The sequence below is a fragment of the Lagopus muta genome, chromosome 23, assembly GCF_023343835.1.
Source record: "Lagopus muta isolate bLagMut1 chromosome 23, bLagMut1 primary, whole genome shotgun sequence".
Taxonomy (NCBI): Eukaryota; Metazoa; Chordata; class Aves; order Galliformes; family Phasianidae; genus Lagopus; species Lagopus muta.
Window position 1 is genome coordinate 5,656,740 of NC_064455.1, and position 25,332 is coordinate 5,682,071.

General features: G+C 64.3%; 1 protein-coding gene across 11 annotated transcripts in view; it reads left to right on the forward strand.

The window, feature by feature from the left end:
• Positions 1-326: 326 nt before the first annotated feature.
• Positions 327-25,332, forward strand: part of MACF1 (microtubule actin crosslinking factor 1) — a 112,717-nt gene continuing 87,711 nt past the window's right edge. For 4 of the 11 annotated variants that reach the window (XM_048969121.1, XM_048969122.1, XM_048969132.1 and 1 more), the window contains exons 1-3: positions 327-445; positions 1,375-1,611; positions 25,209-25,270. In XM_048969121.1, the coding sequence (XP_048825078.1) occupies positions 1,392-1,611; positions 25,209-25,270 (282 nt within the window). In that variant the 5' untranslated portion in view covers positions 327-445; positions 1,375-1,391. Of the gene's footprint in view, positions 446-1,374; positions 1,612-4,154; positions 4,330-11,407; positions 11,542-20,971; positions 21,427-23,943; positions 24,159-25,208; positions 25,271-25,332 lie in introns of those variants that run through there. The other 7 variants (XM_048969129.1, XM_048969131.1, XM_048969125.1 and 4 more) reach the window with 5 other exon arrangements.

The following is a 25,332-nucleotide window of genomic DNA, read 5'->3' on the forward strand; positions in this document are numbered from 1 at the left end:
GGAGGGGAAGGCGGGCCGGAACGGGGGGGGGGGGGAGGGGGGAGCTGTTGGGTGCCCTGAGGAGGCCCTGGGAACGGGGGTGCGTGTAGGGGAGGGGGGCACTGGGATTGGGGCACCCTGGGGGTGGGGGCACCCTGGGGCGGCCGCCGTGCTGGGGCGGCCCTGAGGAATGCCCGGTGTGGGGCGGCCCGATGTAGAGGTGCCCGGCGGGGCTGGCGCAGGGGCGGGAGCCGGGACCCCCCCCGCTGCTCCGTTGCCGCCCCGGTGGGCAGGGCCGGGCCGGGCCGGGGGAGGCGCCGAGCGGCGGAGCGGGGGAGAGCGCGGCGGGGCCGTACCGGGAGCGCACGGCGGCGCTGGGAACGGCCGCACCGGCAGCGGAGCGGGAGCGCCGCTCTCTGCCCGCGCAGATCCGGGCCGCGCAGCGCCGCACCGCACTGAGCCGGGGGTGAGCGGGGCCGAGGAAGCGGGGATGCGGCGGGAGAGGCTGCGGGGTGGGGATGGAGCGGAGTCGGGCGGCAGCGGAGAGCGGGGATGGAGCGCGGAAAGGCGGCGTTGAGGACGCGCTGCCCCCGCACCTGCGGCCCCCGCAGATCGCTCCCGGCCCCGCACCGCCCCGCGCTGGGGCTGCCCGCACGCCGGGATGCGTTTTCCGCAGCTTTTCGGTGGGGGTGAATGAGTCATGGAAGCCATTCTCCCTTTCTTTCCATCTTTTTTTGGGGGGGAGGGGGGGGGATTCTCTTTGTTCGCGTTTTGCTGAGGAAATGATGGGGATAAGGAAAGGCTCTGCGCGATGGAGGGCTGTGGCACAGCGGCTGTGGGAGCCCCACACATTTCGGGTGCATTTCCCCGCCCGAGACAGAGGATACAATAGGAATTATTTTGAATACGCCTCATGCAAGGTGCTCATTTGCCCAGCGTGTGTGTGCCACACAGCTCTCCCCCTGCTCGCTGCAGGGAGCCCTACCATTTTCTCCTGACACAATTAATGGGATTTTTAAGGCTGCTCCCACTCGGAGGGAAAAAAAAAAAACAGGTACAAAGGGCAGCGCGGGTCTGATGGCTTCTGCTTGTGCCGAGCACAAAGAAATGGAGCCCAGAGGCTGCGCTGTGCTTTGTGGCACCGAGCCGGTGCCGGGGATGCCACTGTGGGTTTTGGGCGGAGGGGTGGCTGTGCTGCCGGCCCCATTCGCGGGGCAGCGGCTTCCCGGCCATGGGGAAACTGAGGCAGCGCTCAGGAGCGGCGGGAAGGCGTGCAGACATCGGCACGAGGGAGACGTGGCCGAGGTGGGACGGTCCTTCCTCTGTCCCCCGGCGCCCGCGGTGGGAGGGAGCGGCCGTTGTCCCGTTGTCACGCGGTGTTCGCTCCTCCCGCAGCTGCTGCCCTGCTGGCCATGTCGTCCTCCGACGAGGAGACCCTCAGCGAGCGGTCGTGCCGGAGCGAGCGGTCGTGCCGAAGTGAGCGGTCGTACCGCAGCGAGCGCTCGGGCAGCCTCTCCCCGTGCCCCCCCGGGGACACCCTGCCATGGAATCTGCCCCTGCACGAGCAGAAGAAGCGGAAGAGCCAGGACTCGGTGCTGGACCCGGCCGAGAGGGCTGTCGTCAGAGTTGCAGGTAACGCAGCGCCCGGGGTGGGGTCTCCCAGCGGTGGTGGAGGTGGCGGCAGCGGCCGGCCCTGTGCCCCATAAGCACAGCACGGGATGCCCACGTCTGGGGCTTCGTGGCGCTGGGGAGAATGTGGCCGGGGTGACCCTGCTGCCATGTGGCCAGGCTGTCAGCTGCCATCGGCTGCTGGTTGGCATGGCTTGGAGTGGATGGAAAGGTGTTGGGTGTGCTTGTGCCCAGAGGTTGGGAATGGTGCTCACAAGTGAGGGGGGGGGAGTTAAGGGATGTCGCCATTGGTGGCGGTGAGATTTGGCTCCGTGGTGGCTTTGGGCACGGCTGCGGCTCAGGTCCTGCTCTCAGCTGATGATGGGTCAGCTCTGGGGCTCACTGGGTGACGTTAGGGGCCTCATTAAGGGCTGAGTGGCTCCTTGCTGGAGCAATGCCCCTGGCCAGACTCAGGCAGGAATTTGCCCTGGGAGGTTTGGGGTTTCCTCCCGGGTTTGGCTGTGTGCCGGGGCTTCTGGGGGCAGCCTGTGCCACAGCAAAGGGCCACGCTGAGCCCTGACTGTGCTGGTGGCACAGGGACACCGAGTTCCCCCCAGGGCTCTCAGGGTGCAGCCCGTGCTGCAGGGTGGAGGAGGAGGATGCTGACCGCCATGCTGGGATGTTGGCACCTCCAGACCCCTTCAAGGAGCCCCAGCGAAACCTCAGACCCTGACTGTGGTCTGTCCATGGGAAAACATGAGACGGACCGAGCCCTCAGCGCCCACCAGCCCCTGCCTCGCCCAGCACCCCAATACCCATCCCCAGTACCGGCACACGGGGCTGTGTGCGCTCTCACGTGCTCTGGGCAGGAAGAACCAGTTGATTCAAATGAAGGCTCTGCAAGCGCCGTCTGGGACCGGGGGGAGGCAAATGCGCAGGGTGCGGCCCGGCCCTGCCCCACCGCCAGCGCCGCGGGCAGCGAAGAGCCGCCCCGTCCTGCCCCGGTCCCGTCCCACCCGCACAGCTCCGCTGAGAGCACCGGGATGGGGCTGCCGAACTCCCACCGTCGCGCTGGGTCGATCCAACCCATGATTAAAGGCGAAGGGATGTCACAAAATCCGATCTCATGCAGAGTTCCCATTAAAAATAACTCGCGTGGTGCAAATAGACAGCGCCGAGCCGGGAAGAAAGAGTTGGAGACAGTTTGGTGTCAGCGGTTTGCAAAGGAGCTGAAATGTTGATTTGGAGCTTTGCATTACACAACGCTCACCCCACACCCGGGGGGGGGATCGGTCCCTCTGGGCCCGGATTGAGGGCGGCGGCTGCTGCAGCGTTGGGCTCTGTGAGCGGTGCGGGCACTGCGGGCACAGCGCCCGTGGTCGTGCACGGCTCTCAGCCCCCCCCACCGCCCCCACGCTCTCTGTGCCCTGGGGGGAGTGCGGTGGCACCGCCGGGACAACGCTGTCGGTGTGGGGCCGAGTGGTCACGGTCCCCTCTATGGCCACCGGAGCGAGGAAATGGGGACGTGGCGGAGTCCCTGGCAGGGCAGAGCAGCTGGCGATGGGGCCGGGGGCTGCCGGTCCGCGTGTCCTCCTGGGGGTGACAGCTGCGGTGGGGGGCCGCTCTTCAAGGATCCCAGTTTACACGTTTACATCCTGCAGGGCAGCGCGGTCAGGGTTTGGGTTTGTTGTGTGGGTCTGGAGCGGTGCTGGGCCATGCTGGGCGGGTGATATCGGGCAGTGCTGGCCGCAGTGTTTACCGCTCCGTCTGCACTCGGGACGCGTTTGCGGGGAATGCTCCTTTGTCCCTCGGGAGCGGCAGCGCTCAGCGCGTTCTGTGCGGGGGGAGCGGCGCTGCAGGGGCGGCCGTTGGGGATCCCGGGGGGGGGGCCGCTGTCCCCGCTGCGCGCTGAGCTCCGTGCGCGGGGCACGGGGAGGGGGGAGGAGGGAGACGAGCGTTTGGGAGCGGGAGGTGCCGCAGGGCCGTCCCCGCTGTGCCGTGCCCTGTGCGGGGCCGTCCTCGGGGGATGCGGTGCCGCCAGACCATGGGTGCGGGGGTGGCGACGGTGCCAGGGCGGCGCGGAAGGGGCTTTGTGCGTCGCCACGGTTACCGCTCGCTCAGCGCTGGTTGCCATGGGAACGGCGCGGCCGGGGCCAAAAAGCCGCGTCCTGCGGCGGCCCCGAACGCTGGGAATCGCCCGACGGGATCGGGGGGGCGGAGCCGGGGCGGGGGAAGCGTGCGCGGCATCCCCGGTGCGCTGGGGGCAGAGCGGAGCACCGGGACTCCGTGCTGGGGGTGAACGGCGGGACGAGGGGTTGCGCTGCGAGCGGGGCTCCGGGCGTGCGGGGGGTGGTGGGACGCACCGGGCCGAGCGCCGCCCCCGGGAGGTGCCGACACAGCGCTACCGCCAGAGGGCGCGGCGCTCCCGGTGCCGCCGTCGGTTGGGCGGGGCCAGAGACGGGCGGGGCCAATCAGTGGGCGTCGTCTGAGGGAGGCGTGGCCTCGAGTCGGGTGGGCGTGACCTCGAGACGGGTGGGCGTGGCCGTGGGTGGCGCGGGGCGGTGGCGCGGGGCGGAAGCGGGGCCGCGCAGATCGGCGCTGACCGCCGCGCCGGGCGCTGCTCGGAGGCCGCCGGCACAAAGGCCGCCATGGCCGGGTACGTGCCGGGGTTGCTCCCGGCCGACCGCAGTCAGGAGAAGGAGTTCGTGCAGGCCTACGAAGACGTGCTGGAGCGCTACAAAGGTACGGCGCTCCGCGGGCGGCCCGCCGGGCCCGGCGCCGCTCCGGGCTGTCCTCGGCTCCCGGTTGCGGGGCCGCGGTGCTCCGGTTCTGCGGTCGGGGCGAGCGAATGTCCCCGCGGCTCCGCGCCCCGGGTGGGCTTCCAACGGCCCGGGGTGCCGCGTGTCGCGCGGGCGGTGCGCGGTGAGCGCGCGGTTCTGCCGGGGGCGGCGATCCCCGGGGGCCGCGCGTTGCCCGCCCCGTTACCGTTTCTCTGTACCCGGGTCTGTTCTGCTGAACCGCGGGGCTCGGGAGGGCGATGTGACCCCGCGGTGCCCAGCGTGCCCTCCGACGCTCGCGGGCGGTTCTGTTAGGTGCCGGCGCTGCGTGACGCGGCCGTTCTCTGCCCCTCCGCACCGCATCGCTTTTCTCAGTGCCGAAAGAAGACGAAATCGCGGTGCCCCTGCCCTCGTCCGCGGCGTGCCGGGCCGGCTGGAAATACCCGGCTGGAGGTAGCCGCGCTGCCGGGCTGGCGCTGAGTTTGGTCACGGGTTGCATTCAGCGTAGGGGAAATGAGTGTTTCTCAGGGACTGAGGCTTTCCTGTGCCTTCTTTCCCTTCCCAGCTCCCCTCCTTTCCCAGGACGTCCTGCCGTTGCTGTGAGAGCTGTATAGCGGTGATCCGTGAGGTTGCTGGGCTGCTGGATGCTGCCTCATCCCCACTGCGGGGCTCTGCTTGTCCTGCTGGGACTCAGGTTTTCTCCCGGCTCGTCCCTTCCCCCACCTCATCCTTCAGGAATGGGCCTCGGGCACAGGGGCAGGTGGGCGCTTGGTGCTGCCTGGGCCGGGAGCTGTGATGTGAGCTCCCAGAAATGTGGGGAGCAGCTTTCTGCATGGAGCTGCTTAGTAAAAAATAGCCTTTGCAGTTAAAATGAGCAGTGGGGCCTCTGCCTGTAGCCGGACCAATGGGTCCTGCTGCGGTGCGTGCCCGTTTCCTGGCTGCGGATCTGTTCTGTAGCTGCAGAGCAGGGGTTAAGCAGATGGCACATCCCCGTGATTGCTTTCTTTATCAGCCTCCCGGTGTAGGCAGCTGAAATGCTGAGCGTGACTGGGCTGGCAGGTAGGTGTTCTGCAGCTCTGCTGCCGGACTGCGCCGCTCGGAGCTGTGGGCGCCGTGTGGGGCTGAGCGTCCAGCTGCACCCCGATCCGGGGCGGGAGTGGGAACAGGGATGTGTGGGCTGCGGGGCTTGGAAGTGCACTGATTGCAGCCCTCAGTGTGCGCACAGATTGAGTTGGTGGCCTTCAGCCTCCCCTGGGGGCACGGGGACCTCTGTGGACCTGGAAGCTGGTGGCTGAGCATCCAAGTGCACCCCAGTGGGGCTGCACCCAGGGGCTCGGTGCGGTCCCGGCCCCGTTGCCTCATTGCTGGGCGGTGATGCTGTGCACATGCTGGGACGTGCAGCCACGTGCTCCCAACATGGCACTGGGAGCAGCGGTGGAGCCTTTGGGGATGGCTCTGTCCCCTGGGAGGTGCTGCTGCAGTGGACATGGAGGGCTCTGAGCAGGGAGGAGGGTCTGCCTGTGAGTACCCAGCATGGGGCTGAGCCCTGCTCCCATCGCACGTCCCGGCCCCATGCTTTGCCCTGCAGGAAATCACTGCCCCCACACCACATGGGCGCCACAGTGTGCCCAGGTGCACAAGGTGTTGCATTACTGTGCTTAGAGTGCTTGAACATTAACTAGTCAATCCTGGTGAAATCCTTCCTTCAAGATAATTCATGTTTTGGGGGGTCATGGGTAGAACTTCGGAGCTGTAGTGTCAGCACGTCCATCTCCCAGTCATTTCCCACTCCATCTCCTCACCCTCCCTGCTTTCTCTCCCTTCGCTGTGGTGCATTGGGGTTGGGACAGCAGGGGATGGGTGTCACTGCATCTGCCTGACCTGTTGTTAGGGAGGGGATAACATTGGGCTGAAGGAGTCGTTGTGCATTGCAGGGGAGAACCATGGCACAGATCTGCTGGGGCTTCTTGGAGCCTTGCTTGTATGGCTGGAGCTCCTTTTTCCCACTGATTTTCTGCACTGAGGGAGGCAACTGGATGGTGTCTCTGGGTCTCACCTGTGCCCTGCTGGGCCGGTGTGCAGCTTTGAAGGCAAAAGGGTGGCAGCTGTGGCCGTTGAGCTGCCGTTACCATTCCTTCCTGCAAAGATAAACATCATTCCTCAGCGATGATGAGTGTGAGCTGCATGAGGGCTGTGCAGCCGGCGGGGCCGGGCAGTGCTGTGGAAGGAAATGCTTCTTCCTCATCCTCTCAGGAGCTGCCCCCTGCACAGGACTCGGCACAGTTTAAGTGGCATGGATGCCCCCGGCCAGTGGCTCTGCTTTTGGGAGGCAGAGCGAAGCGGCGGCATCTCCGGTACAGGGGGAGCTGGGGGTCAGAAGGTGACGCAGTGCATGGGCCGGACCTGTGGGCCTCCGGTGTGTTGTGCAGCACTGCTTCGCTCGGGGCTGTGGTGGGACAGCAGGGGCTGCAGCCGCTGTGTTCCCCATGGCGGGACGCGCCCTGCCTCGCCTGCCTGGCGTTCTGCTGCCTTCGCGGTGCCGTCATCGTCTCTGTGGGACGCGGTGAGGCCTCTGGAGCTGCTCCACCTGCGTGGGGCTGTGGCTGCGGGCGCCGTGCTGAGCGGTGCTGCTCCTCTCTGCCATCTTCCAGGAAAATGCCGACGTGCTTCAGAGAGCAAAGCGCCGGGCGCTGTGGGCGGCAGAGCTGCGGTCACCGCTGGCACAGAGGCAGTGCTGGTGGTACCTGGAGCCGGAGAGCTTTGATCTCATTTCAGCAGTGGGTTGGGGTGGGCCCAAGAGCTGCCGGCGGGGCCTCTTTGTTCCTTCCTTAGGTGGCACGGCGCTGTGCGGGGCTGTGCCACGGCCCTCTCCTTCCCTGCCATGGGGACGCCGAGCTGCTGCCCAGCTGCTGGGTGCCCGCCAGCCCCATCCTGTGCTCCTTTGTGTCGCTGAGTTCAGTTCAGCATTGGAGCGCTCTGACCTCCTGGAGGGGAGCATATAAAAGGGATTTTTTTTTTCTTCTTGCTGATTCCTGGAAGTGTTCTGACGGCATTGTTTGAATACCAAGGGTGATGAATCCCTTTATAGGCACCTAAAACAAACCCCGGACCGCCGGGGACTGCGGTTCGCAATTTCTCCTGTTCCTGCAGGAGCTCCCGTGGGCTCTGCTCTGATCTGGGTGCCCCGGGTGCGATCTGTGACCTCCAGCACCGAGTCAGCTCTGGTTGTATGGCGTTGAGCCGACGCTGTCAGCTTGAATCCATCGCATCTCCAGGAAGGAGCTGTGCACCGAGTGCCACTCAGTGGGGAGCAGCAGCAGAGCCGGGTGGCACCGCAGGGCTGTGGGCTCACCTCACTGAGCCGAGCTCCGTGCTGGGGCTGAGTCCCAGCTGTGTTTTCCATGGAGGAGTGGAGGATGAGGCAAGCGGTGCTGCAGGGCGAGGAGGGGCGGTGGGTGCGATGACAGCGCGGTGACGAAACGCCCAGCACGGGGAGCGGTGCCGTAATGACAGGGCTGATCGCCGCCATCACCTGCGCTGCACGTCCCGACCTGGCACAGCCACACCGACCTGCCCTGTGGGCTCCACGTGAAACACAGCGCAGCTCGTCCCACCGGGCTGCCGACCCCGGGGCGCTCCGGGCACAGAGGAGCTGTGTTGGGTGCTGGTGGGTGAGGGGCCGGGAGCTGCCGTGGCTCTGTGAGCTGCTCGGGGCACTGCTCTCTGCTGTCCCCACGGGCACCCAGTCCTTTGCCCAGCACTGTGCTGTGTGTCCTTGTCCCACGTCCCCAGCAGCCAGCCTTGCAGCATCCCCGCTCACAGCATCCCTGCTGCGTGCTGCCTCCAGCTCCTCCCTCTCCTTCCTTCCTTCCTCGCTGAAAGCCCAGAACTGATGTCTCAGCTCTGCCCTCGCTTGTCTGGGGGACTGGGCATGCAGCCAGGGCTCAGGGACACACAGGCGGCTCTGGGTCGGGGGAACCCCGCCGAGCTGTGCTTGCTCCCAAAGGCACAGAGGATGTTTGTGTTACTGAGCTGGGGCAGCACCCTTCCAAGCTGGGTTGTGGGGTTTTGTGTGTGCGGATGGATCCCATGCAGTGTGGGGGATCTGCAGCACAGGCTTCCTGTGGGCAAGGGGCTGCGGGCATTGGGTGTCTGGCTGCGGGTGGGGTGAGGTGAGACCTCGGGTGTGTTATGAGATGTTCCCTGCATCTGTGGCAGAGGACGGGCTGGGACCCCCCTGCTGTCAGGGAGGTGCTGAAAGGGAATCGGCCCAGTGCCGCTGTGTGGTGTGGGACAGGGGGCTCACGTGTGCTGTGTCCCTGCAGAGGCAGTGCTGCAGCTCCAGGAATTCCATCTGCCCCATAATTTCTGCTGTTTATCAGTGATCTGGATGCGTAGAATCTGGGCTGCTGGCTGGGGCTCTGTGATGATTTGAGCCTTCGGGTTGTTTCTCCCCAAATGAAGCCCGGCTGCCTCTTTCCCATTTCTCATTTCCCGTTGGCTGCCCTGCAGTGAGCACTGTGTGCTCTGCCCCTGGTAATGGTCCCACTGATGTCCCTGCGCACACCCACTTCTCCCTATGCCGTGTTTTTCCTCTCTTCAGCTCAGGTCTGGAAGATGGCAGCTGATGAAGCAGCACTTCCAAGCAGTGCTGGCACAGCTCTGCAGCCTCCCTGTGCTTATCCCCTGCTCTGCTTTCCTGGGGCAAGGACCCTGGACCTGTTTGTCTGTGGGGGCATTAGGGCAAACTCCCAGCACTCTGCATCCCACTCCTGTGCCACGCTCCAGGTCAGCCAGAGGGGCAACTTCTGTTATTGGTTTGTTTTTGTTTATCTTCCACTGAAACCGGCAAAAGGTCCCTGCAGAAAACTGCAGCTCCAGGAGTGCTTCTGCTCTCCGTGCAGGAGGCCAGACGTGTGGCTGCTGTGCAGGGCTGACCTTGGGCAGCTTTGCTACGAGAGTCCTCTGGAGGAGCAGCTCCCATTTGTGCAGGTCGAGCCGTGATGCCAACACCCCCAGGCAGCGCCGTGGGAGCACGTGGCCGTCCCTGCACCGCCCTCCTTGCAGGCAGCTCCATGCGCTGCACGTGCAGACATCTCACCCCATGGCTGCTCGGGATGCCTGTGATTCCGGCTGCGAGGCAGTTGTTGTGCTGGGGCGGTTGGGATTCCTCGGGCTGGGGCTGTGAGCTCCCTCCATGCCCTGTCCCCATGGCCGCACGGCTCCGGCCAGCTGCAGCGCTCTGCAGGCCGGGCATTCCTGGCGTTCCCGAGGGGAGAGGAGCCGGGATGCTGGGGAGCGGTCCGGCGTCAGACCCACGCTGCCTTAACCCCATCGGAGCGGGAGGAGGGGAGCTCTGTTCCTCCCCAGAGCTCCCCGTGGGGCCAGGGTTCAGGTGGCAGGGCTGAGTGCATCCGTGGCACTTCTTGCCTTTACTGCCCAGAGGGACAAAGCGACAAAGTGAAGGTGACAGCTCTGCAGGCAGCGGTGGGAACTGGAGCATCGGCTGCGGCGACTGCCGTGTCGTGTGCTGTGCCCGTGGTTTGGGGTTTGCTGGAGCTGTGTTGGGTGACCAGCCTGGTGCCATCCCACCTCTCCCCTTTCTTGGGAAGGGAGAGAAGTGAATACAGCTGGATGCTCAGCAGCTGCTCTGCACCCAATCCCTGGGCTTTGTTCCCCCTGTAGTGCGAGGCCACCACTGAGCAGAGCGGTGATGGAGGGGATGGCGGCTCAATGCTTGCTGTCCCCACGCCGGCAGCACAGCTCTGCTGGTGGCTGTGCCTCTGCTTTCTGTCCCCGTGTTCCCACTTCCCTTCTTACAGCCCCATTGTCAGCAAGAAGCAGCTTTTTGGGATTCTTTGGGTTTTTTTTTTCCTTCTATTTTTTTTCCAGAGGAAAATTCCATTGTGCTATTTATAGTGGTGACAGCTCGACTTCTTGCAGCAACTTCATTCTGCTCTTCATGCAGCCCAACAGCAGCCGGGGTCCCGGGCTGTGCGCGGTGCAGCGCTGTGCTGCGGAGCTGCTGGATTTGCTCCCGGCCGTCTGCGTGCTGTTCCACGCGGCCGCTCATCAGCGCTCAGCTCTGCTTCCCCTCAGCAGAATTAACGAATCGGCTCCATCCCCACAGCTGCGGGTCTGTTCATCCTTCCAGGCTGCAGCACCTGAACCTGGTGTCACCGTGCCCTGGGTGTGCAGGGCTGTGCTGCAACCCAAACCCTCCGTCTGCCCAGCCATGCTTCCCGTTGGAGTTTCGGGAGCAATTTTGGCTGTTGGGTTGGTGGATCAGCAGCTGTTGGGATCAGAAGCGCCAGCTGGCTTTCGGGGTTCTGGTAGGAGAGTGCTGCACCCGACGTGCGTCTGCCTGCAGCGGTCCCGGCTGGGCCAACCGGTTCTGGGTGTGTGTGGGCAGCGTGGATCCGCACAGGGCTGCTCGCTGCAGGGCCGTGCCGGGGTTCTGCGTGGGGCCGCGGGCGGTGCGAGCACCCAGGGGTGCTGCATCTGTAGGATCTCCTTGGAGGACTGTGCAGTGGGTCTTGCTCAACTCCTTGGGCAGCGCTGCTCCCGGTGCAGCCCCTTGCCGTGGGTCGGGCACTGTGTGTGGGCACCTTCCCCTGCATCACACTGGGGTGGTTCCTGCTGCCAACAGATCCTATGAAACAAAACAAGCGCTCTCCTTCTGGGTTCTGCAACAGCATCGTGGGTGGCACGCAGCTCCAGGGGGTGCATGCAGAGCTGGGGCACGAGGTGTGCTGTGGGGTCCTGCAGCGAGACACCCGAGTGTCGTGATGCACTGAATGCACGTCCCTTTCCCGTTGACTTGCCTGCAGTCCTCACAGCTTTTGGGGTTTTGCCCCACCTCCCCGTTCGCAGCCTGAAATACCTACAGGACACCCGATCCCGCGACCCCCGGCCGGGGCAGGTGGTGGGGGCCGGGCGTGCGGCTCATTTGCAAGAAGGGAGGGGTGGCCTCATCCAGGGCAGGTCTCGGTGCGGTCCTCAGATCAGGAAGCGCAGGGCTGGGCTGCGGTGGCCAAAGGGCAGCGGTGGTGCGGCGAGCCCTGCGCTGCGGGACGCCGCCAGCCCCGTGCGTCCTGCTGAGCTGCGGGGGCCTCCGGCGGCACAATGGACTCGAATGAATACAGGAGGTTCCTGGGCGGCATCGGCACCCTGAGAGGTACGGCCGTCCAGGGCTGTGGGGCGGTGTGTGGGGCTGAGCTGGGTTCCCCTTGTGACCCGGGAGAGCTGCTCACGGGGTGGGATCTGGAGGGAAACCATGTCCCCCGGGACGTGAAGGGATGGCTGGCTCTGCTGGGGGAGCACTTGGGAGAGGCCGTGCTTCCATGGCTCCGTTCTACTTCCCTGTTTTGTCTTTTCTTTCGGTATTTGGGGGCGTATCTGGGCACAAAGCGAGCGGCTCCGGGCAGCCCAGCCCTGCAAGGAGCAGGGCAAAGGCAAGCTGCCTTGCAAATAACAATAAGCAAAGTGTCTGTGCTGTGGGGCGGTGGCACTCGGTGGCTCTGCTCTCGCTGCAGCTCTTCCACCCTGAGCACCGCGCTGTGTGCTGGTGACGCAGCCCTTCCTGCTGCCTTTCTGCCCTGTGATCGGCTCCTTTTGACGGGCTCTAAGGATGCGGCTTTTACGGGCTCTAAGGATGGGGACGTGCCTTGCTTTTTTTCTATTTTTTTTTTTCCTTTTTTCGTTTTCCATTCCCACGTTTTGCTCTGGGGGCTCCCAGCCCCCCGCACACCCGCACGCAGGTATTGGGATCCGCTGCCGAACGAATGGCGCCGCGCTGGGGAAAGGAGGAAGCGTCCGGGATGCCGTCACCTGTCACTGAACGGCCCCGCGTTGACTCGTCCCTTTGCAGCCCTCCCCGGGTACGGCTGGGCTGCACCAGCCGATCCTGCTGCACGAGGAGGTGAATCAATCCCATGTTTAATTTAGCAGGGAGCCAAGGGAGTTGTTCCCCGGCCGGCTGCCCGTCTCCCCACCCAGAGGGGCTGCTGCAGGGGTTAATCCGTGCCTGACAGCTGCCATGAGTTATCGTGTCCGGGGGTAATACAATTCACTTTCTTATGCTGCTGCGGTGTCCATCATAAATGGTTCCAGCGCTGCTGCAGCTGGCACCGGGGATCAACGTGTGAGGAGTGTGACATCGCCGCGGTGTGCCGGGAGCTGCCCCTCTGCTGGGAGAGGCCGGGAGTGGGGGAGGGACCCCTTTGTGTGCGGGCCGGGGAGCCGCCGGCGTCCTCCGGGCTCCTCCGCACCATCCGAGCAACGGATTGTTGCAGCCGCCTGCTGCTGTTAGCGCCGGGGCTCTGCTGCTGGGAGATGGCCGCGTTGTGCCCGCGGTGGTGATGCTTGGTGTTTGCCAGAGCTCAGTGTGCTCTCAGCCCGGCCAGGCTCCCCTCGAGCAGAGCAGCGGGGCTGCACAAAGCTGCTGGGAAGCGAGGGTTTATTGCCAGCTTGGTTTCTTTTCCCATCTCCCCCCATCTCTATTCATCTCCCCGGGGAGGTGGAGGCAGCAGCGGATATTGGAGCTGGGGCCGTTTCATATGTAAATGGCTGTGTGCAAGTACAGTCCCCTGACCCCCGGCGCGGTGCCAGCAGCAGTGCCAAGTCCCAGCGGGCTCCCGCCCCCTCCTCCCCCCCCCCCCCCCCCCCCCCCCCCCATGGCCGCCTGCGTGGTGCTGCCAGCTCCCAGCCTTGTGCTGGGGACAAAGGATGCTGTCCTGCAGAGTGATGGGGACCTGACCCCCCCGCCCCAGACCTTGGGGTGCTGCCCTCAGCTCCGCTTCCCCTGGGTTTAGGGTGCTGGATGGGAGGGCAGTGGGGTTCTCCTCAGCTGCTGTGGGGCCGTGGGTCGTTTTGGGAGCGGAGGAGATAATGTAGGTCGTCCCTGGAAGCTTCCTGTCTCGGGTTTCCTGGGGCAGCAGACTGTCACGGCCCCAAGGTGACGAGAGCCCTGGGCTCGGCTCAGGAAGCCCATTTGATTACAAATTTATTGCTGGGTTAATTTTATCCATGGTGGTGTGACGGCAGCCGGTTTCACTTTCTCAGAAGTTTGTTGTTTACTTGGAAGCCAGATAAAATCCAGCATCTTTTTGGCCTTCTCTGTGCACTCAGGCTAATCTCCCTGCTGCATCTGACCTTGTCATTGCCACGTGCTTTCCCTGAGGGAGCCGAGCTCAGATTTTCCCTGTGGCAAAGCATCCTCGCGTGGACCTCTGCTTGTCCCTGCAGCCTCCCAGGCGTGTGCGTGGCCTCTGTCTGCAGGGCTGCTGCTGCCAGAGCCGCTCGCAGTGGCCTGTGAGGGAGCAGAAGTGCTCTGCATCCTTCAGTCTCTGCTGCTGGAGCTCCTGCCAGTGCCCAACCCCACACACACAGCACACCGGGCACTGGGAACTGTGGTCCCACAGTGTAGCAGTGCTGCAGCTGAGCTGAACTGCCAGGTTATTGCTGGCTGCCTTTGCACGGTGATGTCCTGGGCCATTGATGTCACCTGCTATGGCTGCAGTTCTGATACACTCCATGCGTCCCAGCTGTGCTCAAACCCCGAAGTTGAAGGGCAGGCGGGCGCTGGAGTGTGGAAAGGAGTCTCCAGCAGCAGCTGGAAGGGCTGCACCCATCCGTCCCTGTGGATGCCAATGCTGGGCACTGCTGCTGTCCTGGGAAGCGGTGCTCAGGCCGACCCGGTGGGTTTCTGCTGTGAAAGAGGAGCGTTTCAGTGTTTCTTGGGCACAGCGTGGCGGCCCAGGGGAGGTGTGGGAAATGGAGTGAGCCCTGCCTGCGGCTTGTCCCCCCGTCGCCGTTTGCTTTTGTCCCATCATGTGATGGCTTCCCCGGGCTCAAGGTGGCCGGCTCTGATAAGAGATCCAGGCCGCCATCTGCACTCAGGGCGGGGGCCGGGCGGGCTGGGGCTGCTCCGGGGTGCTGAGGGCATCCTGGGAGCAAACGGCATTCCCACCCGCACCTCGGAGGGCCGCAGGTGCTGTGTGCTGCAGATGGGTCCCACCGGCCCTGTTAAGAGCATCATGGGGGGGGGGCTGGGCCGATGGGACCTGGCAGCTGCCTGCGGTGCTGTGCTTTAACAGAGCTGCTCCAGAAACGATAGCGACTGCATTATTTCACGTATTCTTTAACGGGGATTAAATTTCTCCGTGGGAGAGCAGGGAACAGAGGTGTCAGGCCCCCGCCGCTGTTCCTCTAATCCTGAATTCCTCTCTGGTCCGGTGAGGATCTGGCACAGCAGCTGCAGTGGGGCCATTTCTGCGTGCAGCCCCAGCCGGCTGCCTGCGCCGCACGGAGCGGATGCGCCCTGAGCTCGTCCCCATCCTGCCCGCGTGCACCGCGGGTTGTTGGCCTTCCTCTGGGAAGCGGCTCCAACAACATCCTGCGGCTCCACGGGACAGCAGGGCTCTGCTGTGGGCGGCTCAATGGGACGGGGGCTCTGGCTGTCCTGTGCAGCCACGCCGTGCTGGCATCACCGTGTGCCCACCCACCCCCTCGGTGCTAATCAGGTTTCACGCTGCTTAGTTGGGAGATCTAATGAGATCAGGGCTGGAGGTTGTCTGCCTGCCCTCTATTTATAGGGGAAAGCGAGAGAATCCGTTGCTGGGCTCTCTTTGACCTCGATTTTCAGATGGAGCTCTGCACACCCCATATCCCAAGTTCCAGGCCCTGTGCCCGGGGCAGCCTGGTGGTTTGGGGTGACGTGGTGACCCGACCTCCTGCCTGCAGTTCCCCACTTCTCTGTGCTGTGACGCGTGGCTGTCGCTGGGAGGGCTGTGGGGCCGGAGGGGCTGTGCGTGGGCCGTGCCCTGTGTAAACACACGGCTGGCCTGCACGCCTCGGACAAAGCGTGGATAGATCCCACTCGCCCAACGTTTTCCTATTTCCCCTGCTGCCAAGAGGCCTTCGGCTCGAGTTAGAATAACAAGGCTGTTTGCAGAGACACCAGGCCTTTTGTTAGCCGGCAGAAAAAGGGTTTTGACTCAGCCAGCCTCTCCCCCCCGCCGGCTTTCCTGCTTCCTAAGCTGCTGTGGGAAGTGCAGAGCTTGGCCTTGAGCGGCCCCGAGCTCTGCTGGGGCTGGCTGCGTCGTGTCGGCATTTGTCCGTCCTACTGGGGCTGTCTGTCTGTCCATCCCGGGCACAGCTCCAGCCCTGCAGCACAGCAGTGCAGGATGCCATGCAGTGCCGGTTCGGAGCTGCGCCGTGGGCTTGTTTTCACGCCGAGGTGACAGCGGGGCGTGCTGGGAATTTGGGAGCTGCTGTTTACCCGACGGCGGCTCGGCTCCGCGGAGGTGTGCTGTCCCCGTGGCCGCAGGGCTAAGGGAGGGACCTGGAGATGGCATCGGCTTCCTCGTCCTCCCCCATGCTGGGAACGCTGCCACCTCGCCGTGTCGGCACAGGCCTCTGGGAAGGCAGGCAAACGCGTGCGTGCCGTGGGCGTGCGGCCGGGCCGGCTGTGCATGGCTCCTGGAGGCCGCCGCTCCCCTCTGCACACCCTGTCCCCGTCCTCACACCTCGCCCAGCACCAAACCCATCTCCTGCATGCGGCTGTGCTCGGAGGCCCCGCAGGATTCACAGCGCTGTGCAGTGAGCACATGCGGCACGGCCGGTTGCCAGCGCCCGATGACACACCAGGGGAGGCCACTCAGAAGTGGGAAGCGATGAAATAATGCCCGAAGCTCTGTGTCAGCAGAAAGCCAACGGCCCCAGCAGTCTGCCGGGGTGCTGGCAGGAGGCGGGCGGATGGAGGTTGTTAATGCGAAGGAAGGAGCGATGGGACTGACCGTCCCCAGCATCCACTGTGCCACAGTGCTTGGCTCTGTGCTGTGCTGAGTCGGATTGGTTCTGCAGGAGATGCCACCCTACCCGTGTGCATGGAGTGCTGCTCTGTGTGCGTCCAGCCCGCACTGCCTGTGTTGTCCCTGCTGGGCTCTGTCACAGCTGTCTCTGGAGGTTGTGCTCCACATTGTTTTGGGGTCCCCTGGAAGGGAGTGTTCTGTGCTCAGGGCTGTGGAGATGTGGTGCTGGCAGCTTGTCAGCCCTTGTGGGAAGCTGCTGGATCTGGGACACCAAAAACTACCCACAAAGGACAGGCCAGGCTGTGCGTGGTGCTGGCTGCTCCTGTTCCTGCTCTGGGTGAGGGGCTGTGGGAAGCTGGGCGCAGCTCTCCATGGATACAGAGGAAAATGTTCCACTCCTGAGTCATTTCAGCTCCGTGGGGCCCTGGGCATGAGGCCCCAACCCAAGGGTTAATGGCGAGCCTCGCTCCTGGGGAATGATTAAGCCGTGAGCAGGTGGCAGTCCAGCTCTGCTGTTTGCTTTGCAGAATGAGCGCCAGCAGGAGCGACGTTTGCTTCAGCCGTGCCTCCATCACTGCCCTGCGCTGCCATGGCCGTTCCCTGTGCGCTGTCGTCCCGGCAGCCCATGTTGGGAAGGGAAGTCTTTTTTTAAGCTGCGATTATGGCTTTGGTGCCCAGACGTCTGCTGGAAAGGGGAACATCTCGCTCTTATCATCAACACTTCCTTTTCCGAGTTCCTTGGAGCTCAGATTTTGCTGCTGATGGTGGGGCTGGAAGCTTCCCCCTTATCTCTGCCGCTGCCTTGCCGCGTCCCGCTGACCTTTGGCGGAGTGGAGCCCTGTGCCGTGGTTAAACATTGACTCGCGGTGCTCCGTCCGTGCGGCTGTGGGTTGGAGGACGCAGTCATGGCCTGGCGCTGGGCAGCCCCGGGCCAAGGAAAGCCTTCTGTTAGCTGCACACACAGCTCGTGGAGTCACATCACGAAACGGTGGGTTGGAAGGGGCCCTAAAGATCAGCCGGTTCTGACCCAGGGGCCGCTCACCCAGCACGGGCTGCCCAGCGCCCATCCGCAGCCACGGGCAGCTGCAGGGAGGGGCGGCCCAGCGACCCCCTGCCCTCTGGGGAAAGGATTTCCCCCCACATCTCCCTTTAAGTTTAAAGCCGTTCCCCATCCCACAGGGGCCTCGCGCTGCGGGCGCCCATCGGAGCTCACGGGGCTGCCGGCTGCGGGCGGTGCCGCTCCGGGGGATTCCCGCTCGCCCTGAGGCGTTTCTCAGCCCCGTCCTTCGGCACGGCGCGGGGCCACGTGAGGCTGACGGAAGCGAGAAGGAAGCGCTGCACGTTCGGAGCGCAGGCTGTGCCCGCACAGGCAGCAGCCGCTGATTCACCTGTAGCGGTGCGACGTTCAAAGCGGAGGCAGCGCCGGGAGGAGCCGGGAGCCGCGGCTGCCCGTCCCGCCTTGTTTTGAGCAGCCCAGATCAGAAGAAACGTCATCTTTGTTCTGGGCTCCCTCTCCCATGGCTCCGGCGCCGAGGGCGGGGTGGAGCGAGCTCTGCGCCCGCCGGGCCGTGCCCGTGCTTGCAGCCGCTCGGCGTCTGTCTGCGGCCGCGTTTAACGCCGTCTTGAGGCCGCTGCGCCGAGCTCCTGCCGGAGCCCCGGAACCCGGCCGAGCCGCTCCGGAGCCGCGCGGCGCTGCCGGGGCTGCAGGGGTGCAGTCATGCGGAGCTGAGCAGATTACGTTCCGGAGTGCCTCGTGTGCGTGTGGAGATGTGATGCGGAGCTGTGGGTCACGGCGCGGGCACGGCGGCTCCTCCTTCGGTTCACCGCTTGGAGCTGCCACCGCGCGCTCCTCGTTGCCGCACTGAGCAGGAGCCGGCCGCGGGGCTCGGCTCCTCGGTCCAAAAATCCTTCACTCCCTGGCAGTTCTGGGCCGCTGCTGTAAAAAAAACCCGCTGCTGACCGAGATTTGCCCTCAGAACTCCCAGAAAGGCGGAAAAAAAAAAAAAAAATCAGAGAGGGAAAAGTGAGCACAGCAGGAAAGCCTGCGCTTGCACTGCAGTCCCACGTCTGTGTCCTGGCAGGCACGAGGAGCTCCTGCGGCGCCCACAGCCGCTGCCCCATGCAGTGCTACCCGCTGCAAGAGATGGAGCGCATTTCCATGGGCTTGGCCGGCTGGGGTGCAGAAACCCGCGGGCTGCAGGAGGGGCTCGTTGGGACCCCGGCCCGTGGGTGCTGCCCAGGTGCCCGCAGTTTTTGCACCCGCTCTGCTCCCTCTGCAGCCCCAGCAGCGCCCGGGTCTGAGCGCTTCAGTGCTTCCACAGTGCCACCTGGCTGCCACCTCTGCCTGCCCGGGCCGTGCTGCCGGACTTGAGCCCCGGCTGAAGGCTTCGGGTGCCTCTCGGGGGTCCGCTGCCCCCAGGGGTGGAGGATCGTCCCCGCAGCATCTCTCGTCCCATTGCTGGGGGTGCGGCTCTGGGCGGTGCTGGAGAGCTGCGGGATGCAGAGGTGCTGTGCCAGCAGCGTCCTCAGTCATATAAGGAGATGCCGGCAGTGCTGCATGCTGTGCAGCATTACTCACCAGGAAGGCGCACAGCACGGGGGGGCTCAGCCCCGAGCAGATGCACAGCCCCCACCAGCTGTGACTCAGCTCTGGCTGCACAGACTGGGCCGTGGCTTTGTGCCCTCTCTGCTCAGCATCAAGTCCATCCCTAGAAGGGGACCCTCTGGAAAACGTTTTTCTCCTTGAGTGGGGTGGGCTGTGGGGGAGGGAGGGGGTCGCCTTATTTTCAGCCTTTTGACAACGCTTTGCAGATGTCTGGGATGGGAGTGCTGGTGAGGAGCTGTGGGATGCTGGAGCTCTGGTCATTCCATGGGGCTGCAAGCTGCCACACGGGGCACCCCAAAGAATGGGGGCATTGGCATGGAGTGGGGCCGGTCCCCCCCCCGCCCCGGATTCCTGGTGGGCTGGGAGATGCTCACTCCCCCCCCCCCCACACCCGTTTCCTTTTTGGGCCGAGGCGACAGTCAGAACTGCAGAAGCCGCCTTGCAAGGAACTAAAATTAGCTGCTGGTGTTTGTGTGTGGGGCGGTTTCCATGGCTGGGGGTGGCCTTGTGCCGGGGCCCTGATCATGTGGGGCTGAGCCTGGGGGGGCTCCTTGGCCCCTGGAGCATCGCAGAGGCACCCCAAAGCCCTCAGCAGCCATCTGCTCCTCTGACCGAGTGAGCGACAGCCGCTGTCTGCTTCCTGCAGCAGCAAGGAATAGCTTCGAGGAACAGCTTGTGCCATTAAAAGGAGCATTAAAAGCAAAGGGGGAAATGATGTTAAATTGAGCGGAAAGAAGCACACAGTGCTGAACTGCAGGGCTGCAGTGACCCCGACGTCTCGGCCCACGGCGATGCCCACTCTGAGCACAGCTGCTGGGCAGTGCTGAGCCGTGGTGTTGGCTGCTCTGAGTCCTCTGCTGGGAGGGCATCTGATGGCTGCTGACACCAAGCACTTCCTGCAGGCCCTTATCTGGCGATGGTTTTGCCACAGGTGTGATGCTGTCACCCCCAAACTTCTCTTTTCCTAACACAAAGTGCTCAGTGCCTTCTGCTGGGGCACAGGACAGGGCGAGCAGGAAGGGGAGAGCAGCTCCTGCAGCTCCTGCAGCTCCTGCAGCTCCTGCCGCTCCTGCCGTGGGGTGCGTTGCCCCTTTGCTATTTATGGTGGCCGCGCGAGCACTGTTGGGCAGTCATTACTCCTGCTGCGTTTCCCCTGCCTTAACAGAAAGCAGATCGCTCCAGATGGGAGCTGTGCTGGAATATTTTTAAGTTGGGCTGGGCCACAGCTCCGCCAGACACGTTGCCACAGCGCTCAGCCCCTGCCTGCTTCTCTTCCTGCCGGCCCACAGCGCCGCAGGAACGTGGCTGTGGCTGAGATTTCTCCGTGGCATTTGAGAGCCGCGCTGTGCTCGCTTTTGCAAAACCTCGCCGTGTTTTTGGGTCCATCACGTTTTGCTGGTGGTGCTCTCCAGGCTGGTGGCTGTTGGGTTGCGGTTTCGCAGCTTTCCGGCTTGTGGGGTGCGGGGCTTCCCGCTCTCATCTCAGCACTTCTTGGAAGCCACCACAAGGGCAAACCCCGCTTCGAATTCAGAACAACTTTCCGTGTGCCCACAGAGCAAAGTGCTGGGGAGGGGTTGGTTGCTGGGGGCTGCGGAGCGTTGGGGCACAGCTCACACCCGTGTGCTGGGGTCACAGCAGGGCTGGGCTGGTGGCTCTGACTCACCTCAGGATTTGGGGCTCTGCAGCCCCAGTGAGAAGCAAAACCACAGCACAACGGCTGTGCGCTGTGGGGCTGAGATGTGCCGGGTGGGGCCGCTCATTGACTGTGCAGCATCACCCACTCGGTGCCCCAGCGGCAGCTGCGAGGATAACAGGGCATCATCACCTGCTTGGGCTTCAGCATTAGGAGGTGCAAAGGGAAACTTTGTGAGGGTGCCTGCTGTGAGTGTGGCCCTCCTTCAAGCCCCGCGTTCCTACAGCCCGTGGGCTTCAGGAAAAGAAAGCGTTGCCGTGCTGTATGCACGCTTCCACGCCTGTTGCCCTGCTGCGTCTGCATCGAGCAGTGGCTCCGGGAGCGCAGGGAGACGCCACGCAGCTTTTGTTGCTCTTCCTGTAAAGCGGAGGAGGAACGCACAAAGCCTCAGCCCTGCTCGGCTCGCCGTCCCCCGACGCTGAGGGATTTCCTGCGGCCGGGTGCCCCGAGCTGCCGCTCAGCTCCGCGCCCAGCCCGCGCAGCCCCGCACAGCCCCGCACCCCCCGCCCCGCGCTCACAGCTGCTGCTCCCGGGCCGCGGCCGTCCGGCGGGGCCGGGAATGGAAATCCGGGAGATGACGTTTCTCCCATGGAAGGAGGAGGGGGGGCCAAAGTTTGACCGCGCGGGGAAGATGTTGGCGTCGGCCCGGAGCTCCGCTTCAACTCTGCCCCCGTTCTGAGCTCCGCACCGCCCCGTGCCGCCGTGCCGTGCCGTGCCCGGGAGGACGTCCTGCAGCTCTGCCTCCGTCGGCCCGCAGTGCCGGCGATGCCGGGCTCGTGCTGGGGCGGAAGGAAGGCGGAAGGAAGGCGGGAGCCGCGCGGGCAGCGCCGGGCGGGCTGTAATGCGCGATGCCGCTGCCGGAGGGCTCCTATCTGCCGCCCGCCGCCTTCGTGCTGAGCCACGTCCTGGGCATCGCCGGCGTGCTGTACTGGCGGAGCCGCAGCGGGGCAGGTAGGGGCGGCGGGGCCCGGAGGAGCGGTGGGGCCGCGGGGGCTGCGCGGTGCCCCCGGGGGGCATCGGGGCGGGGGGTCCGGCGCCGCTTTTTGTGTCGGTGCGAACCCCGCACGTGGTTGCGTTCTGCTGACGTCAGGCGGGCGCTCGGTGCCGCACAGCAGCTCGCTGCTCGCTCACCCGGCCTCAGTTTCCCAAAATAGGGACTGCTGCGCTCCCGGCGCGGCTCCTTGCAGGGCTCACGAGGGCTGAGCGGTGCCCTCGCTGTCCCGGCCGCCTCCTGCCCGCACCCCTCCTGGTTTCTGCGGCTCCAGCCCTCCCCGGGGCCATGAGAAAACACGAGGGCCTCCCCTTCTTCTGCTCTCCTTGCTCTCCTTTCCCCCCTTACACTTGTGGCAGCCGCTTCCTGTCCCCCAAACCTCCATGGCCGATCTAAATCTTGTTGCCAGCCCGACCTGCGGCAGGGCTTGTGGCCCGGTGGGCTTTAAGACCCCTTCCAACCCAGCACCCCCAAGCTTGGAGCTCATCCTGCACCCACTTTGTGCCCAACCCGGCTGTGCTGCATCCCCGCTCCCGGGTGTCCCCGCGTCCCGTGCCATCGTTTGTGGGACGGTTCTGCACTGCAGGTCTCTGTGCTGCGTTCCTCTCGGGCTGAGTCACAGCCGTCTCCTCTCCCCGTTTCACAACGCTGCTGTGCGATTAACTCGGCTGTCGTGACGGATTATGTCAGTGCTCACATTGGCAGCCAGCACATTTCGAATCCGTCGCGTTCCGGGCAGTTTGCTGCATGTTCCCCATCTTGGAAGAACCACGTTTGAAAAAACGCATCCCCTTTATTTTCATGTTTTGAAGGAGTTTGAAGTGCAAGTGAGTTGCTTCACAGTTTCAAGTTTGTTTCCAAATGTGTCTATGGAACAAAACCCTCCTTCACCCCGTCCGGCCGGGTGCTGCAGTGCACAGAGCGGCTTTCATGGCGTGCGCGGCTCAGAGACGTCCCTGCAATCTGTGCTCTGTGCCACAGCACAGAGCTGAGCTGCTGCTGGAGCAGAGCTGCAGGGAGCCCACGTGGGACCCCACTGCCCCTCACCTGTGTGTGCTGGGACAGGCTGTGCTGCTGGACACGCTTTTCACCCCATTGTATCGCTTCACCCCATTATATCTGATGCCTCTGTTTCTGGGCACCAGAGAGCAGATGTGGGGCAGATGTGGGGCAGGGCGGTTCTCCCATTCCCAGAGTGCAGCTCCGCAGTGGTGCTGGGGCTGTGCCCAGACTCGCTTGGTTTGGGTCTCCTTGCAGCCTCACCTGCTTTGGGAATGCAGCAACACAGAAGCGTGGCACGTCTGTGCAGCTCTGAAGCATCCAATGTGCTGAAAAGCACCGGCCGGTGTTGGCACAGGCGCGTGATGAAGGATTTCGGGCGCCCGATGGCAGCAGGATCTCTGCTGGCAGCCGATGCTGCTCGCTGCACAGGGAGTGATGGTCCAAGGTCACCGATTGCAGCCCCGCTGTCACTGCTGTGCCACGGCCATCGGCAGCCATGAGGACGGGGGGTCAGTGGTGGGCAGGGACAGACCGGGGAGCGCGGGGGGGCTGCAACAGGTTGCATGGGGGTGAGTCTGGGAAAGATTATCCAGCGGGGATAAGCTTGCGAGGCCTTAATATTGTTAGCCAGCAGCAGCCGGGCATTATAATTAGCTGGGACGATGGGGTGTGCACAGCCCAGTTAGAGTCACAGCCCTCTGGGGGTGGTGAAACGGGGCCAAAAAGGGCAAAACACGGCTTCTGCACAAGATGGGCGCAGGAAGAGCACCCGGGAGCCCCCGGCCCACCCCAACCTCACTGCGCAGCACTCGGTGACGTGTCCCTTCCCCACGTGCCCTTGCCATGCGCAGGGACACTGCTGCCTTTCCCCGGGGCTGGGACCTGAAGGTCTGCAGCGGGATTATATTTAGAAGAAAAGGAAGAGAGGAGGTGATAAAGGAGGCACCCGTTATCTCCCCGCATGCCGGGCAGGACGGCAGCCCACAGCCGGAACCCAGCGCCAGCGCTTCAGACCCGGGACGTCGCTGGTGAGGAGAAGAGCGCTGGCGGGGAGGCGCGAGCAGGGAAAGAAGCCTGGCTTTGTCCGTCCTGGCATTGTCCGTCCTGGCCCCGTCCGCACGGCCCGTGCAATTAACTGGAAAACAAGAGGGGGAGAAACGAGCGCAGTGCCTGCCGGGCTGTGCCCAGCTCCAGGGCTGCGTGGTGCTGCCGGGCGCTGCAGCCACTTCTGCTCGCTTCCTGGGTGAGGAACAGCCCCGTCTGCCCCACTGCCTCGTTGCGGAAAGCTGCAGTGAGCTGAAGTCTGCAGAGGTGTCTGCAGGGACCTGGGGACGTCGGAGGCACAGCGCTGCGGTTCCCGGAGGAGCGCCCATCCGCTGTGGGGCTCAGCACTGCAGGAAGCGTGGGGCGGCGATGGTGTGCGTGGGGCGTTGGGCGATGTCCCAGAGGAGGAACTGCCGGGCCTCAGGCTGGGGACAGCGGGTGTAGGAAGTGCTGCGGAGGGAGGAGCTGCAGCCGAGCCGTTACCCACTGGGGCTGGAGGGGCCGCCCAGAGCCCCTTTCCCACCCGACCCCACAGCAGAGGGAATGGCCGCCCCACGGGACCCAGCGTGGGCGATGGACGCTCAGCATCTGTGCATGGAGGAGAGGTGGCTGAGCGCGCGCGTGCTGTGCCGGATGTGCTGCATGGGTCAGTGCCTCTCCCAGCCCTGTGGCGCTGCTTGTGGGCTCTGCGTCGCGCTGGCAGTGGGGGCAAACCTCACCCCCCCTGGATAAATTAACAGAGGGGTCAGGAGGGTGCGGCACCGTGGCTGTGGGGTGGGCAGAGGAGCGGTCCCTCGGTGTGGTTTCCTTCTGGGGGCAGCGGTGCCAGGCGGTGGCACTGAGGCTCAGCTGCGTGTTGTAGGACATCGCGCTCAGGCTGAGCCCGGTGTGCGGGGCGTTCGGGCACCCGGAGCCGTGCTGTGGGCGCAGGCGAGGCGTGGAGGCCGTCCTGCGATGTGCCGCGTGTGTCAGTGCCGCTGTTGGGTGGGGGAACCATGCTGCCGTGCCTCGGATCGCTCAGCCGGCGTCCCACAGCCCTCTCCACACCACACCAGGTGCTGTCTCTCTTCTGAGATTACGCCCTTAAACCGGGCAATCCCCTTTGGTCGGGGCTGGCTGTGAGATTATGCCGAGCAGTCCTTGGGGGGGGCTGCCAGGTGGCCCCTCAGGCAGCACAGCGCCATTCGGAGCCCTTTTTCCTCCTTTGCTTTGTTTCTCGTGTGGTTTTGTCCCCCAGCACAACAGGACAGAGCTCCCTGCTGCTGGGAGGTGTTGGCTCAAAGCTCCCACCCCCCCCAGGAGGAGCCCTGCTGCCTGGATGTAGGGCTTGGGGCACCTCAGCCCACCCCGTGTGGGACCCTGAGGGCAGTGCTGTGCGTCCCCTGCCCGGCTGGGGCTGAGCTGTGCAATGGAAATAAGCCCTAAGTCCCAGCAATCCAATGAACCAAAAATACATGGAAGAATAAGCTGGCAATAAGCTTCCCCTGCCTTGCTCTGTGCCTGTGCACAGCCAGGCTCTGGCTCCCAGCGCAGCCCCGTCCCACGGACCCGGGGTGAGCAGCCCCTGTTCCCATACGGCAGCAGGGTTTGGCCAGCAGCTCTGGCACCAGCAGCAGCTCCTCTGTGTCTCTTCCCCTCATTTGAGTTTGTGCATGAAAAACACTGACCCAGAGCTGCCTTTGTTTTCTTTTCACAGATGAACGGGACAGAGTCCAAAAGAAAACCTTCACTAAATGGGTCAATAAACACTTGATGAAGGTAAGAGCTGTGTGGTCTGTTTCCAGGCAGGTTCAGTGTCTGTCTGTCTGTCTGTCTTCCCG